The sequence below is a fragment of the Cnephaeus nilssonii genome (genome assembly GCF_951640355.1).
Source record: "Cnephaeus nilssonii genome assembly, chromosome: 3".
Taxonomy (NCBI): Eukaryota; Metazoa; Chordata; class Mammalia; order Chiroptera; family Vespertilionidae; genus Cnephaeus; species Cnephaeus nilssonii.
In genome coordinates, this window is record NC_137074.1 from 43983862 (window position 1) to 43999426 (window position 15565).

The 15565-nt window shown below is 37.5% G+C and overlaps 2 protein-coding genes across 6 annotated transcripts in view; both read right to left on the reverse strand.

The window, feature by feature from the left end:
• CRYGS (crystallin gamma S) lies at nucleotides 1-10440 on the reverse strand. 2 transcript variants are annotated; one of them, XM_079766958.1, is made up of 4 exons: nucleotides 10350-10440; nucleotides 5176-5218; nucleotides 721-963; nucleotides 1-359 (listed from the first exon to the last, which is right to left on the reverse strand). In XM_079766958.1, the coding sequence occupies exons 2-4, from the start codon at nucleotides 5194-5196 to the stop codon at nucleotides 87-89; spliced, it is 537 nt and encodes a 178-aa protein (XP_079623084.1). In that variant the 5' UTR covers nucleotides 5197-5218; nucleotides 10350-10440; the 3' UTR covers nucleotides 1-86. The 2 variants fall into 2 exon arrangements, with proteins under 2 accessions (XP_079623084.1, XP_079623083.1); XM_079766957.1 differs by lacking the exons at nucleotides 5176-5218; nucleotides 10350-10440 and having other exon boundaries at nucleotides 721-5165.
• Nucleotides 5192-15565, reverse strand: part of TBCCD1 (TBCC domain containing 1) — a 24135-nt gene continuing 13761 nt past the window's right edge. The window contains exons 5-9 of one of the 4 annotated variants that reach the window (XR_013813332.1): nucleotides 14812-14998; nucleotides 14163-14660; nucleotides 10350-10500; nucleotides 7574-7611; nucleotides 5248-5353 (exon numbers count right to left, since the gene is read on the reverse strand). Coding sequence is in view for 3 of the 4 variants with exons in the window: in XM_079766954.1 (XP_079623080.1) it covers nucleotides 10371-10500; nucleotides 14163-14660; nucleotides 14812-14998 (815 nt within the window). In the remaining variant the exon portion in view is untranslated. Of the gene's footprint in view, nucleotides 7612-10349; nucleotides 10501-14162; nucleotides 14661-14811; nucleotides 14999-15565 lie in introns of all 4 variants that reach the window. The other 3 variants (XM_079766954.1, XM_079766955.1, XM_079766956.1) reach the window with 3 other exon arrangements.

Here is a 15565-nt window from a genome sequence, read left to right on the forward strand (position 1 = left end):
CAATTGTTTTATTTATGATGCCTATGTGATGACAAGGCCAGCCAGCGTTTGGCCCCCAGGAAGAAGCTTATGGCCCATCCATGTCATTACTCTACAACGCGGCGGAAAGACTGGACAGCTGGGGAAGCTGCACCCCATTCGATGGGCTTCCGGTACTCCTTCTTGTCCAGAAGGTACTGCCTGCCGCGATAGTTGGGTAGCTCGTAGAAAATCCAGGCACCCTCCAGCACCTTACAGGAGTGGACCTCTCGCATGTGAAACTGCTCCATGATGGAAGGACAGTCTTCAGTGGTTTCATACATCTGACCATTAAAATCACCTTTCTCAAAGATCTGAATCTTATACTGGCCTCCACTAGACTAAAAAACACAGAAGGAAACGAACAGTAAGCATTATGGAAATCACCAGCAGGTCACAGACTGAGAGAAGAGGATGGTTCAGAACCCACCCTCTTGAAATCTAGATGATCCGAACTCCCATCCCCACTGTGCATTGACTGAAATAGCTGACTTAAAAACTTAATTCCTTAAAATCCCCAAGAGGTAGCAAAAGGGCTATGGAAATAATTAGTGTATTCAGTCTTAAGATGAACTGACCTAAGATTTTACTTAAGCCTCCACAGCCAAAAAAGACAGCTTCCCATTAAGAAGTAGAAAAACCTCAAAATAAACTTTCAGGTAAAACGAAGTGTGGGGATAGGGAGAGCGCCACCAGGCTCACCAGATGAACAGCCCTGCAGGAGCCCAGGCGATCGTTGAGGCCCATCCAATGCTGGTATTCCGGGTACTCGCCCCGAGGTAAGATGTACATGTACCCAGCAAAGTTGGGCCTTTCATACACAGCCCAGGTGCCTCCTTCCACTCTAATGGAGTTGCAGCGATTCAGGTACATGTGGAAATCTGTACAGTCGCCATCACAGTCATAGTGGCGGCCTTGAAATTTTTTGTCTTCATAGAAAGTAATCTGAAGTACAGGGCAAACAAAGAGAACTGAGGAGTTGGGTGGCATCATTCATACATAAGATAAAAATTAAGAGCATACTCCCCACTTCAGAAATTCCTTCCTTCTCTGTTTTTGCTCTACCTCACCTTATAACATTTACCTTCTGACAGACAACTTTGGTTGTCAACAATAGGAATGAGTACTTTCTGAGGGCTTAACATAAAAAAACAAAAAGTGCTCTAATATAAGCTGGCAATTTCAGACTCCAGCTCACTGCTTCCTGCTTTGTGTTCCCACAGCTCACTGTACTTATCACATTACATAATAAATTATCTACTAATATGTCCATCTCTCCCATCAGACCTCCTAGTGGACTTCTTTCAAGGGTGAAGACCAAACCTCATTTGAGCTAAAAACCGCTGTGCCTGGCACTTGACAGACCCTCAATAAATGTTTGGTGAAGGCGAATGAGTGTAAATGCAGACATTCATTCTAGGTGAAATGGAAGAGACATAGGAAAAATAAACATAGACCTTAACTTTAGAGAACTTATTTTAGATGGATACAGAGCATGAAAATATACCATATTATTTTCTGTATTATTTTCTTGCCAAGAAAATTGTTGCAAAGTAACAAAATGTTCTGTTTTAAGCTCTTCCCCAGTTTCTAACAGAATGTTTGGGGCACCCCCTTGGATCTGTGATGGCCTTGGAAAACACGCAGCCCTGCAGAACTGGAAATGATAAACCTGGGCTCTCGAGCTGCAGCTCCATAATCAGCCCTACTACTACCTTAGTCAAGCCGTCTCTCGGCTCCAAGTTCCCATTTGTCAAATGAAAGGAATAGACTACATTGGATGCCCTGGCTGTGAAATAAAACTCAGAGCTTTTCTGGTTGAAATAGGGGATAGAGTTACCAGAAATAACCCAGGGTTTCATGAAACAGTGTCTGACAACCACTAGACCAAATGGGCTAGAATTCCTCAATCCAAGATCAATGCTAGGTTATCATTTAAAACTGAAATCACAGGCGTCATTGATTCAAGACGTTAATTCCCTGGCGTTATGCCGCCACCTTGTGACTATTTGCTCTATTGGATTAAAAGGAGAAAACCAGGAGGAGCAGAGCCAAGTAGTCTGGAGAGGATCTTCTAGGTGAGGCTTGAAGGATTAAGTAGGGGTTTTCTCCATAGGCCAGTGATGGCGAGCCTATGACACGCGTGTCAGCACTGACACGCGTAGCCATTTCTGATGACACGCGGCAACATGCCGAGGATGAAACATCTGCTGCTCCTGAGGATGAAAGATTTGCGACTAGAGTCTTGGAGTTAGTTTTTTCCTCAAAGTGACACACTACCCGAGTTATGCTCAGTTTTTTGGCGAAGTTTGACACACCAAGCTCAAAAGGTTGCCCATCGCTGCCATAGGCAAAGGAAAAAGGATAGCCTGTTCAAAGGAATAAAGGAGTGAGAGATTATGAGCCACTGTAGGGACCATTATATTAAGTATTTGTGAAGTATTAGGAAATAAAGGCAGAAAAGAGAAACAGGAACCATGCCAGAATCCCTTTGGCGATAATGTGGAAGATGTACCTGGAAATAGATGGTTATTATGGGCAAGGTAAGTGATGAGGGCCAATGGAAAAGTAATGGCAATGTGAATGATGATGAGAAAACAGGCAAAAGAAATTTAGGGTTTGGTGACTAATTAGATGTAGAGAATAAAGGCGAGAAGAAACCAAGAATGACTCACAAATGGACATAAAACCTCATTCTCTTCCACCCCATGTAGTTCTTTCTAGATGGTTCCCTACTAATAATTATTTCCTTCTATCTTAATCTCCCCTCTTTACCTTTCCCATTTCTTTCAACTCTTTTATTTCCTGTTCCCTAAAAGCTTCCTTCCCACCCCTAATCATCTACTTTATCTCCTTTCACACCCTCCCAAATTCATCTCTTCCAGCTCCCTTTCCCATTTTAGCGCAGCACATACTAGTATTTAAAGATACATGGTGCCCCTGTTTACAGATAAACAAAACAAAACAAAACCCAAACAAAATAAAATAGCAGCACCACTAGTCACTGGCTCTGTGACTTGAACAAGCCATTGACTCTCTCTGAGGCTCAGTCTTTTCATTTGTAAAACTGGATCCATCGTATCTACTGCACAGGATTGCTCTGAGGGTCCAATGGGATAATGTAGATAAAGCAATTAGTTTAATACCTAGTTCAAAATTGCCAATAAGCTTTTCCTATAGTTGTTACAGAAAAAATAAGTTAATTAACTTGCTTAAGGTCACTATCCAGTGACCAGTTAGTTGCAGGCAAGTGAGTGGACTGCAGTGCAAATTCCTGGTTAGTAATCTGTGGTTCATTTTATTTTACTTTATTTTCCCTTTTGCTGTCTTCCTACCTACACAGCTATCCCTGTTTGACAAACAGCATTTACTCTCTTAGAAACAGAACAAGACTGATCCTGAGTCTGAGGGGTTTTTCCCAAAACCTGTGGAAAGATCTTTAGAAAAATCAAGATAACATTTCTATGAATAGATAGACCCAAAGTCCTTAATTCAATTACCTTTGGTTTTCAGCCAACTAATCACAAGAGGCTTTGCAAGGGATATTTTATGGGAAATTAAGTTAGTATCATCTTTTTCCTTCATTGTTTCTCATATTTCTGCCCTCTGCACATGTGCCTAACATCAATATCTGAGAAGTTAAATATACGCAATATTCTACAAGGTCACCTTGCTGTCCAACCTCCCAGCAGAGCAGCTAACCATCCCAAGATTGAAACAAAGCACTGATGTTGCCATGGAACTATTACTGAGCTCCAGGACCAAGCTCACCTTTCAGGGAGACCTTCTAACTCTCAGGGCCCAGAGAATGTTGCAAATCTACTCACTTTCCATTTGTAGGTCTTGGTCAACTAATAAATAGAAGGTTTTGACTCTTGGGGGTGGGAGGGAAATCTGCAGAAAAGGCTAAGAAATGTGCAGAAGATTTGCCTAAAATTTCAAAATTCCTCTTGTTTTCATGTTGACTTTTTGAAAAATAGACTACTAATCCAAAGTGGCAGAAAGAAAAGTGTCTCAGGTATTCCAGAGGCAAGAATTTGCCAAGCCCTTAACTCCTCTGATTAAACTGCTAGCAAGATAGTAGGAAAGGGAGAATAAGAGAAAGAGATGCTGTCTTCTTTGGTCTAGCAAACAAAGGTTATTTAACTTAAGCAAAAGCCCAGCCACAAGAAATGAGAGAGCACACCATTACTACTTCGGAAATCTCTGAAAGCAGGGATGTTTTCATCTAAGGTGGTTTTGTACCTCAAGGTACATGGATATCTCTAGGCCTGCACATTCTCAGCGAGATGTGCTTGGCATATTATCAAGAAATTCAGAGCACTAAAGACACTGTCGCATTTTTCTCCTTCTGAATAACAAGTATGATTATTAGTTCTATTTTCCAAAAGGAAAATAATCAGGCACTAACCAGTTCTAGAACACATTAATAGGTGCTCTCTAAAATGATGTAATGGGTTTGAAAGTTTTCCAAGTAAAAAGTCAGGGAGGCAAATCAGGAACCAATGGCTTTGCTTTAGTCCCTGGTCAGTGGAAGAGCTAAAAAGAGAATGAAGGTACATTCCCTCATTCCTTAAGCCCTACCTCGGGATCAAATAGCCAGTTCAACAATTGTAAATCACATATTTAAAGGCAATTTTCTTAACTTAATAACCTCTTTATTTGGGGCAAAGGGTAAGAGTAACTGCTTGAATGAAGAGGATATGTAGGATTTAATTCTCTTGATTGTTCCATCTACCTTGGCCTTTTAAAATATTAATGGTTGAGCCTAAATTTCATAAAACAAAATTTTCATTGAATACCAAAAGCTTTCTACTTCACATAATCCTCTGATCAGCATTCCTATTCCTGTGGAAGTTCATGGAATATTAGTTGCTGGAAGATAGAAATCATGAAATTTACATGTTATATACTTGTACAGTATTCAACATAGCACCACACATACTGATAACCCCTTAACAAACTGTTTGATAATTCTGTTAGAGTAGAAAATATAATAAGTATTTCTTAATCTTCTCTCCCTATCCCAACCTTCTAAACACTATCATACTCACCTGCAGGGAAAGTAGATAAAGCTTTTCTATTATGTTTTTTTCAATGTATCATTAGGTAAAAAGAAAGCAGTTAGGCTAAAAATCAGCATGACCATTTACTTACCTTTGTTCCAGTTTTAGACATTTTTTGATGGGTTTCTCTAGCGCTGAAATCCAGGAATAGATTCAGAATTAGAGGCACAGAGACATTTATACTAGGCTGGTTTCAAGTCAAACATTTGCTTGGTCATGAGAATAGAATCCAAAAATTGAGTCAGTCATTCAGAAACTATTGATGGTTTCTAGAAAAACAATTGGGATTATGAAATAAAGGAAAGCTTCAGTACCCACTTTCATGCTTACCAAGCCTTGATGAACGGCAGACTTTGCTGAGTCAAGACACCAAAACTCAGCCAAAGTTTTTAGAATAAAAAATAAAAATGGCCCTCTTACCCAGCAAATTTGGTTTTCTAGAAAACAGCCACCTTGAAATCCCAAATATCTTATTTTTCTTCAATAAAACTTGCAGAAGATGAGTCACAAGGATAAACTCTATTTCTGAACAGCAGTGACATGTTGCAAAGCAACAAAATTTACATAGCTTAAAAGCAATGCATGATCTTGTTTGAATAAAAAAATCACAACAAAGGACATCTTTGTAACAATTAGCAAAAATTTTAATATAAACTGTAAATTAGATAATACTATAGTACCAATGTTAAACTTCTGAAATTTTATCATTGTACTATGACTAGCTAGGTAAGAGAATGTCTGTGTTTTTTATGAAGTACATGCTAATGTATTTAGGAGTAAAGGCCCCAGATGTCTGCAACCTACTCTCAAATCATTGAGCAAAAGAAAGTAATCTATATATATAAAAGACTAATATGCAAAATATCTCCGTGGGAGTTCTATTGCTCGCTATGATGTGCGCTGACCACCAGGGGGCAGTGCAGAATGAAGGAAGGCCCCGATTGGCCCTGATTGCCGGCCAGGCCTTAGGACCCCACCTGTGTACAAATTTCGTGCCCTGGGCCTCTAGTAATACTATATAAAGAGTGGTAGAGTGAATGTTGCAAAATGTTAACACTTGGTAAATCTAAGACAAAAAAATATGTAGGAATTCAGATTCTTACAACTGTTAAGTTGAAAATTTTTTAAACACACACACACACACACACACACACACAATTCTAATCCACAAGAAAGGGTGCTACATATGTAGCCTGACACAGAAAGCTACTACAGGGACTCTTGAATTTGCAAAGGTTTAGCTAAGCCAGGTGGCATTTCTCTGCAATATCATACTGGGACTTATTTAGAGAACATGTTGGCATTTAATATACCTCTGACTTTAAGAATGAGATTACATCTTATATATGCTAAAAAGACCACACACACACGAAAAAACCCCCACCTCCATTTTCTTTTCCTGGTCAAGTATATTTTTCTCAAAAGTCCAACTTCCTCATCTTTCTACTAACCAAGTATCCAACAAATATTTTTATAAATGAGATGCCCCAAGATACATTATGGCCAATTCAGAAAACGATAAATGTGCCTTGATATGAGAAACAAAATATTAAGTTATATGTGTAGTTTTGAGAATTTTATAAACTTTAAAGAAATTAATACCATTAATTTTATTAACCAATAGCAACTTACAAAATACACTTCTATTACTCCAGTGTTTATTTGATAACACTCTGATTGGTCACATTTCACCTTAAAATAAAAACTATGAAAACCTCAATTAGAATTAACAGAGTCTGAGGTTTAATTTTCATTTTAGAAATAAAAGATCAAGCCCTTTTTTTTATATAATTACTAATTAAATAGTCAATGAGCAGATAAAACAACATTTATCAGCAACCAGATTCATTTTACTAACTTGATAATTGTTTTACATTATCTTAAAGAACACAGCTTTCCCAATCAAATGTAAACTTTATTTTGATATCACAGAATAACATTGGGAATCTTTTTAAAAGTTAAAAGTGAAGCTTAACTTTTTATCAAAAGGAGAAAATTACTTTTTAGAGCTTTGTTTATTGAAAATCTGAAGCAAAAAATGAAAAATAAAGATTTTACAGTTTCATTAAGTTTCATACTTTAAGGACTAAAATGTCTTTGTATAAAACTATCTCTGCTATATTTATATACCAACAATCATACTTTCTTTCCAACTATTTTTTAAGAAAGTAGCTATTTCCTCTTAAATAGTTACAAAGAACTACAGAACTCTTAACACCAGAAAGGATGAAACCCTTTTATCAAATTAAAATGTGAAGTTAACTTTTAAATCTACATTCAATCACTGTAATATGAACATACATACAATGGGACTGACTTCATCAACTTTTCATTTTGGCATCACAAAGATGAATCTTCTGATATTCTATAAACAGTACATTTATATGGTAGTCATTTTACCTAAAATTCAACTGAAATGGTAATAAATGAGTATAGAATGGAAATCAAGGAAGAGAAAGCCCCAAAGTCATTTAAAGTAGCAAGAGCACCTTCCCAATGAATAGCTTCCATTCATGTTTCCAAGGCCCTGAAGATAAAAGAAAAATTAAAATTAACTGCATTTTCTATTGCCTTCCTGAAAATAATTAGGAAAAAAAACTTGTAATTATAAAATCACATAAATTTTCAAGGTCTGAGATTAATTAGGAGTAATAAAATACATAAAGTTTAAAGATAATTATATTCCTTTTTCTCTGAGGAACACATTAGTTCATAATAAAAAAAGAAATTCATACATAAAACCTTAAAAATTAGCAGGTTATGGGGATTAGTTTAAACTAAAATTTTACCCTGTTATAGTTCCCATCCTATATAATAAAAGGCTAATATGCAAATGACCAAACTGCAGAATGATGGGTCGCTATGACATGCACTGACCACCAGGGGCAGGAGCTGCCCCCTGGTGGTCAGTGCACTCCCCCTGTGGAAGTGCCACTCAGCCAGAAGCCGGGCTCACGGCTGACAAGCGCAGCAGCGATGGTGGGAGCCTCTCCCGCTTCCGCGGCAGCTCTAAGGACCCCTCGGGGTCCCGGACTGTGAGAGGGCGCAGGCCAGGCTGAGGGACGCCCCCCTCAGTGCATGAATGTTCTGCACTGGGCCTCTAGTTTCCTTATAATCTTCATAAGATTTCCAATTCTTTGTGTGTGTTTTTTTTTAATTTGGGGGATAGAGAGAAACTTCATCGATTGGCTGCCTTCTGCATGCTCCCTACAGGGGATGGAGCCCACAACCAGGGCATGTGCCATGACTGGGAATCGAACCAGTGACCTCTTGGTTCATGAATTGATACTTAACCACTGAGCAACACCAGCCAGGCAGATTTCCAATTCTCAATCTTAGCATTTACTAACTAAATATTGTAAAATTCCTTTTTAACAAAAATAACTTTTAAAAATGCAAACAATATATAAAGTAAACAATAAAGAATTAGTACACAGCTTTAGAAAATAGTTGAGCAGTTAGTCAAAAGTTAAACATATGACCTTCCACTCCTAGGTATATACCCAAGAAAAATAAAAACATTTCTGTACTAAAACTTATACACAAACGTTCATAGCAGCATTATTCATAATAGCTAAAAAGTGGAAACAACTCAAATGTCCATCAACTGATGAACAGATAAAGTGTGGTATAATCCATATAATGGAGTATTATTCAGTCATAAAAAGGAATGACATGCTACATGGATAAACCTTGAAAACATTATGCTAAGTGAAAAACACCAGTTATAAAGGCCACATGTTATATGACTTCATTTATAAGAAATGTCCAGAGTTGATAAATTAAGAAATATTACTGGTTGTCAAATACTGGGGGAAGAGAAGATATCCACAATTGGAGGAATAAGGAGTAACTTGTCTATGTGTATGGGGTTTATTTTTAGGGTGATGAAAATGTTCTGGATTTGTTAAAGGTGACGGTTGTACAAACTTGTGAATATAATAAAAGCTGCTAAATTTTTCACTTTAGAAAGGTGATTTTTATGTAAGTGAATTATAAATTATAGTTCAATAAAAATTTTTAAATGTTTTCCCACTCTAGACACCCAGTCTCATTTCTCAAAGACAACTACTGTTAATAATTTATTATCTTTTAGAAATTTTAAGGCATATAATTAGCATATAAATATGTGTGATAATCTTTTCCTTTTTTCAAACACACAAGGGAACATTTTACACACATAGTCATCCTACACCTCCCACCCCTGGCTCAGCGATCATTCAATATCAGCACATTCAGATATATCTCATCCTTTTTAAAGAGCATTCCATGACATGAATGCACCAGTTCATTAGGCATCAGTCCTCTATTGAGAAGCATGTGGGTTGTTTCCAGTCTACAGCTATTTCAAACAATGCTGCAATGAACATATTTTTTACAGAGATCTTTCCATACATGAGTGTATTTATAAGATAAATCTAAAAAGTGAAATTACTAAGTCAAAGAATACGTGTATTTTTAATTTTGATTTTGCCAAACTATCCTCCAAAGAGGTTGCACAAGTTTACACTTTCCCCAATGGTAAGTGAAATGTCTTGCCAGTGTTGCATATCATCAGTTTTTTATCGTTGCCAATTTGATAGATGAAAAATAGTATCCTATATTTCTTTAATTTTAAGTGAAAGTGAACATCTTTGTGCTTTGTATTTTTTCTATCTATTTATGTCCTTTGTTTTTCTATTGTCAATCTTTAAAATGGCAAAGTATACTAATGTCTATAAAAAGAATACTACATATTTGGATTAAATAATTTCCATTAAATTTGTCTCTATCCATCTTCTCCTCCATTGAATCTATGATCTCCTAGAGTTCAGAATTCAAATCTTCATTTGGATTAATTCTGGTAACTTATTAAAGCTCATGTGCAATGAACAAAGACCACCTAATTTATTAATCGGTTTGTGTGTGGAGTGATGGGAAAGAGGAAAGATATGTTATGAAGGTGGAATAAAATTCCTAAAGCTATGTATGGGGAAAGCAGTATCTTTGGACAGTACAAATTTTTCCAGGCAAGAGGCAAAAAAGACAAAACTTGGCTATTATGTTTGCCCATAATTCAATAGGTTCCACCTAAGTATTTTGTTGGTCTTCTCACTATAAACTGTGGCAAACATGGGTATGTAAAGGTCTGTATATGCTGATGGGAGTGGTGGAAAATTTTTGGCAACAGTTGGTAACAATATTCTGTGCAGTTTTTTTGTGTGTGTGCTTACAATATTTCCCCAAAGTAATCTGTTTTAAGTCGTCTGTATTATAAATGCCTACCAGTGTTTTGATGTAGGAGTCTTATCCTGCTGCTTGTTTGGAACCTGCTGCAGGGGGCACAAGGCTGTCCAGCTGTTGGAGATGTCCTGTATTAATCAACCACTCATAAAACTTATTCTCCACAAGCACCTGGAACTGCTTCCTTTGATCCCTAAAATTTCAGTTGAGAGCAAAAAGAATGTAAAAACACTAATTTATATTAATTTTACTCCGAGTGATTAGAAAACACGTTAATGGAATAAATGTTAAATTATTTCTAGTTACCCATTTGTTCTCTCCAAATAACTGTTCTGTTCAGTTCTGTACATTAGACCATCACCCTCCAAAATTAATTTAGTCAAATACAATGCCCTCCTTATAAAGAGTTATCAATAATTACATACTTTGTCCTACTGTGGTTATTTACTCAGATATTTACTGAGGACCAAGTAATGCTGCGTAGTGTTCTGACTCATGGGGATAAATGTGCAAAGGAGAAGAGACAAGGTTGCTGTCCAGGAGGGTCTGTACTGTACGACTCCAGAGGGCGTCATTCACAATGTATCTGTGTAGTCTATGTGCTTTATAGATATATATTCTAGTACGGAAGAAATAAAATAAATATATGATATGAACTTAAGTAGTTGTAAATGCCTTCAAGAAAAATACAGCAGAGTAAGGGAATGGAGAGTACTGAGAATGCTATTTTAGAAAAAGAATGAACAAAGAAAGCTTCTCTAAAATAACACTTAAGCAGAGGTATGAATGAAGTGATGGATTGAGCAAATAAATATCTGGATAAAACATTCCAGGCAGAGGAAACAAGAAGTGCAAAAGCTCTAAAGTGAGAGCATATTAACATGATCAAGATAAGAAAGAGAAGAGTAGCTTCTGACAACCAGGAGCTGGCTTAATACTATCAGTTAGGTCTTAATGTAGCTGTGTTGTTCGTTTGTTGAACATAAACAATTCCACAGAAGATCAACATTACACAAAACCACTCTGGGATGATAATAGATCAAGGCAAGAACTCGATCACTCCATAATCTTATCTCAGTCCAGACAAAAGACAAAACATTTTGTGGTCCAAACCACAAAAATAACCAAACATTACCCTTTCCTGGCTAATGAGTAATTGCTGCTTTTTTTTACAATTATAGTTTTAGCTCCACTTTATTCTTCCCGCCTTTAGTACAAAAATTATTAAGCCAAATCATAGAATCTCTTGCTTCCACATAGCATCCAACCCACAACAAAGCCTTGCTTCCTAGAACCCTCCCCCAAATCACCCAACACAAGTCAAAACCCAATAAGTTCTTTTTAACACCTGTTTCCTGAAATGAAACACAATTCTCTCCCTACTTGCAATGAGTAATAAGACCCAGCTTTGTTCTATATATCCATTCCTGGTGATCTTTGGTCCAAGGACAATGGCTAAGTGATAGCAAGAAGACTGTAGCATGGCAGAAGGGGAATAAATGAAGAAAAGAACAGCAGAAGATGAGGCAGGAGGGCTGGTAGTATAGTCAAGATTTTAGATTTTATTCCAGGTATAATGGGAAGTCATTAGAGGGGTCAGAGCAGAAAAATGATACTATCTAATAATTTTTAAAAGACCATGTTGGCAATTTGTTTCAAGTTGATCAATAACTCTTCTGTTTTCCTATATTCCCAAAGTTAAATTGAGTGCTTTTTCTTGTTTGTAGTGTTATCCTGGATCTTACCACCTGAATACACAATGATTCACAGTCAATGTTTATTAAACACTCACCACATGTACATGTGTATAAGCTTTTCATGTGTGCAAGGAAAATCTAGGCATATATATAATAGAAGCTTTCAAACAATAAAATTACCTTAAAAGGATGTTTTCCCAATTATCATTTTTATATAGCATCATTATAAGTATCTATTATATTACATACTAGAGGCCCGGTGCACAAATTCGTGCATGAGTGGGATCCGGCTGGTTCGCCCCATGGGGGCCCATTGGGCTGGGCCGGCGGGGGGTGGCGGGAGGAGCCGTAGGAAGTTGGCTGGCTGGCCCCAACCCTGATCAGGGTGTTGGGGGCCGATCAGGGGTAGGGCTGGCAGGAGGGAGTGGCTGATCGGGGCCCGGATCAGGCTGGTTGGCTGCTGCAGTGCACGTCATAGCCACCAGTCATTCTGCTCATTCTGCTCTTCTGGTCACTGGGCTTTTATATATATATATAGATTACATATCCTATATAATAAAAGCCTAATATGCTAAGTATCTGTCCGTTCAACCAGTCAAAGTATAATATGCTAATGATATGCTAAGGCCGCTCAACTGCTTGCTATGACGTGCACTTACCACCAGGGGGCAGACGTTCCAACCGGTAGGTTAGCTTGCTGCTGGGGTCCGGCCGATTGGGACTGAGTGGGACGGGCCAAACACGCCTTGGAGCCCTCCTGCGGTCCCTTCCCAGCTGGGAAACCTCCCACATCCCTCCCCGGCCCCAATCATGCACTGGTGGGGTCCCTCGGCCTGGCCTGTGCCCTCTTGCAATCCGGGACCCCTCAGGGGATGTTGGAGAGCTGGATTCGGCCTGATCCCACAGGCCAGGCTGAGGGACGCCACTGGTGCACAAATTTGTACACTGGGCCTCTAGTTATATAACACAATAGTTCCCAGAAAATAATAGACACTAAGAACCCAGGTTCTAGAATCAGGCTGACTAGTTGTGAATTCCAGCTCCTGTGTGACTTTGGGTAAATTACTTAATCTCTTTGTTTCTCAGTTTCTTTTTCTGTAATAGGGTATTGTTATAAAGAATAAAAGAGTTAATACATAGAAGGTGCTTAAAAATAACACTTGTTACATAGTAAGTGCTCAATACATATTACCTGCTATTATGGTCATCATTATTCTATGATATGAGACTGACTAGTTTGTAGTATTATCTTGGTGGCTCAATTTATGAGGCAAACCAGGTGGAATGTTTGCAAAAGATAGCAGCATTATCACAATGAATTCCCAGGTAAAGCATGAGTTCTATTAGTGATCTTTATATTTTTTGGCATGTAGCAACTGTGTATGGATATATTCAGGGTGGGGCAAAGTAGGGTTACAGTTGTGAGTATGCAAAACAATTTATTCTTATATTATTACTTATTCGTTATTGTATTATATTCCATAAAAACAACTATAAACCTACTTTTGCTCCACCCTGTATTTCTTTCCCTAATCCATATCATAAGAACGAAGCCATAAGAATGCATCCAGAAAATCCTATGGCTGGATCAAGTCTTTTTTTTTTTAATCCTCACCTGAGGATATGTTTGTTTTTTATTGATTCTAGAGGGAGAGAAAGGGAGAGAGAGAAAGCATGGATTAGGGAAAATTTTGACAAAAACTGGCATTAGTCCATGGACTAGCATAAGAAATAAGTCTGCAGTGTGGTGGACCCAGGAAATATGCATTTTTAACAAGCCCTTGGATGATTCTGATGCATGACCAAGCTTGAGAACCACCATCATAGTGTAGAAGAGTAAATTAAAAACTAAAACTAATCCATTTAAGTATAGGATTATGTGGCATATGCTATATATGATCTTTCATTCATATAAGTTTTATATCTGCCAATTAAACTTAAGCTTCTTTGAAAAGGGAAGTCTAATACTTGAGTATCCATTCACTCTCATCTCCCTAATCAAACTGTACCTGAAATACTGACCTGAAAATACAAGCCTTAACTAAAGACATGTTTTATATTTTTATTACTTTAGCACAGCTATAAATACATGCAGATTAATTTGCTTTCCATGGAATTTTACATAAAAGACAAAGTATTACTTGTAGAAAATACTTACTTTGTCAAACGAGCCTCCTTCACAGTTTTCTGCCAGATGTGTATTTTCTGTTCTCTATGACCCAGTGCTTTCTGATATGAAGATGGAAGACCCCCAGGTATCTCTGTTGTGTCCCCTTCCATTTCAAAGGGAATAATAAATACATAGAATTCACAAGGTGGTAAGAGTCGGAAGACACTTGTGTCTCTGTTCTCTCTGCACACAATCATTGGATTATCCCAATAGTTAGGCACCGTAGCAAGGCCAGTTTTGGCCATATGGTCCTCCAGCATTGGGTAATGGGTATGAAAAGGGGCAAAAGTTACTGTGTGGTTCCCAGAGAGAATGAGTGGGCGTGTAGGTGTCAAAATGTGAAAGATGCAGCCTGTTGTAGAAGAGATGGACAAACGATGACAAACGGCAATGACTTTAATGTTGTCACAGCTGTGGAGGTGAAGAGCAGTCTGTACAGGGCCAAGGACAAAGGTACTATTTCTGCATTTCTCAATTGTCACAGACCTGAAAAATAAAAAACTGAGGTAAATTCCTGTGAATGAGAATATGGTAAAAAATATTTGAATACAAAATTATTCTCTGATGGTAAAAAAGAGTTCAATTCTAGTCCAAAGAAAATGTCAAAATATCAGAACACTATGAAGACTGTGCTTACCGTAAGGGAGAGAGCAGATATATAAAAGATTCGTTGCAACGATGAATCTTTACATGTGCCCCCACCAGAGTATCTGAGCTCTTGGCCAGTGTCTGCTTGTAAACCTGGCTCATCACCACCATGCGATGCATCCTAGGGGCCACATGAGTATTACAAGCAATCTTAGCTCTTTTGGTCATCCCTTCAACTATTTAAGAAAAATATAAATGAGATAGTTTCAAATGAAAGAAAAACATCAACCATATGTTGTTATACATTTCTACATGTGTATATGTCTAAAATTAGATACATATAAGATTTTAAAAATGTTAGATCTGAGTATTGGGTAAAAAGGTGTTTGCTGTACTATTCTCTGTACTTTTCTGTATGTTTGCAGTATTTAATAAATTAAATTTTTATAAGGAATTTTAAAACTTATAATCCATTCAAGATTGCCTAGATAGAGCTAAGATATTTTTTATGTCTACCCTTCAAATTAAGTAATGTGTCTAAGGTCATATACTAGTAGCTTTGGAGAGCTGAGCCAACTCAAATATCTTCTTCTCTAAGAGACCTTAATTTATCATCCCTACCCTTAAATAATCTCTTTAAATTGCCATAACACTAATACTGAACCTCTCCTAAGTTATTTACCATATCATTTCATGAATTCTTTTTTGGTTTATATCTTTACTCCCAAGATCATACTGAAAACACATCTTCCTCTCAAACACAGTGCCTTGAACAAACTGACACTCAAAAAAATCTGTGCAGG

Bases quoted from the DNA above. Each gene is read 5' to 3' on its own strand.
- CRYGS (XM_079766957.1), bottom strand. From the start codon at position 1,011: ATGATGCCACCCAACTCCTCAGTTCTCTTTGTTTGCCCTGTACTTCAG. The intron at 360-720 runs GTGAGCCTGGTG...TGTGTTTTTTAG, and splicing joins CCTGCAGGGCTGTTCATCTG to TCTAGTGGAGGCCAGTATAA.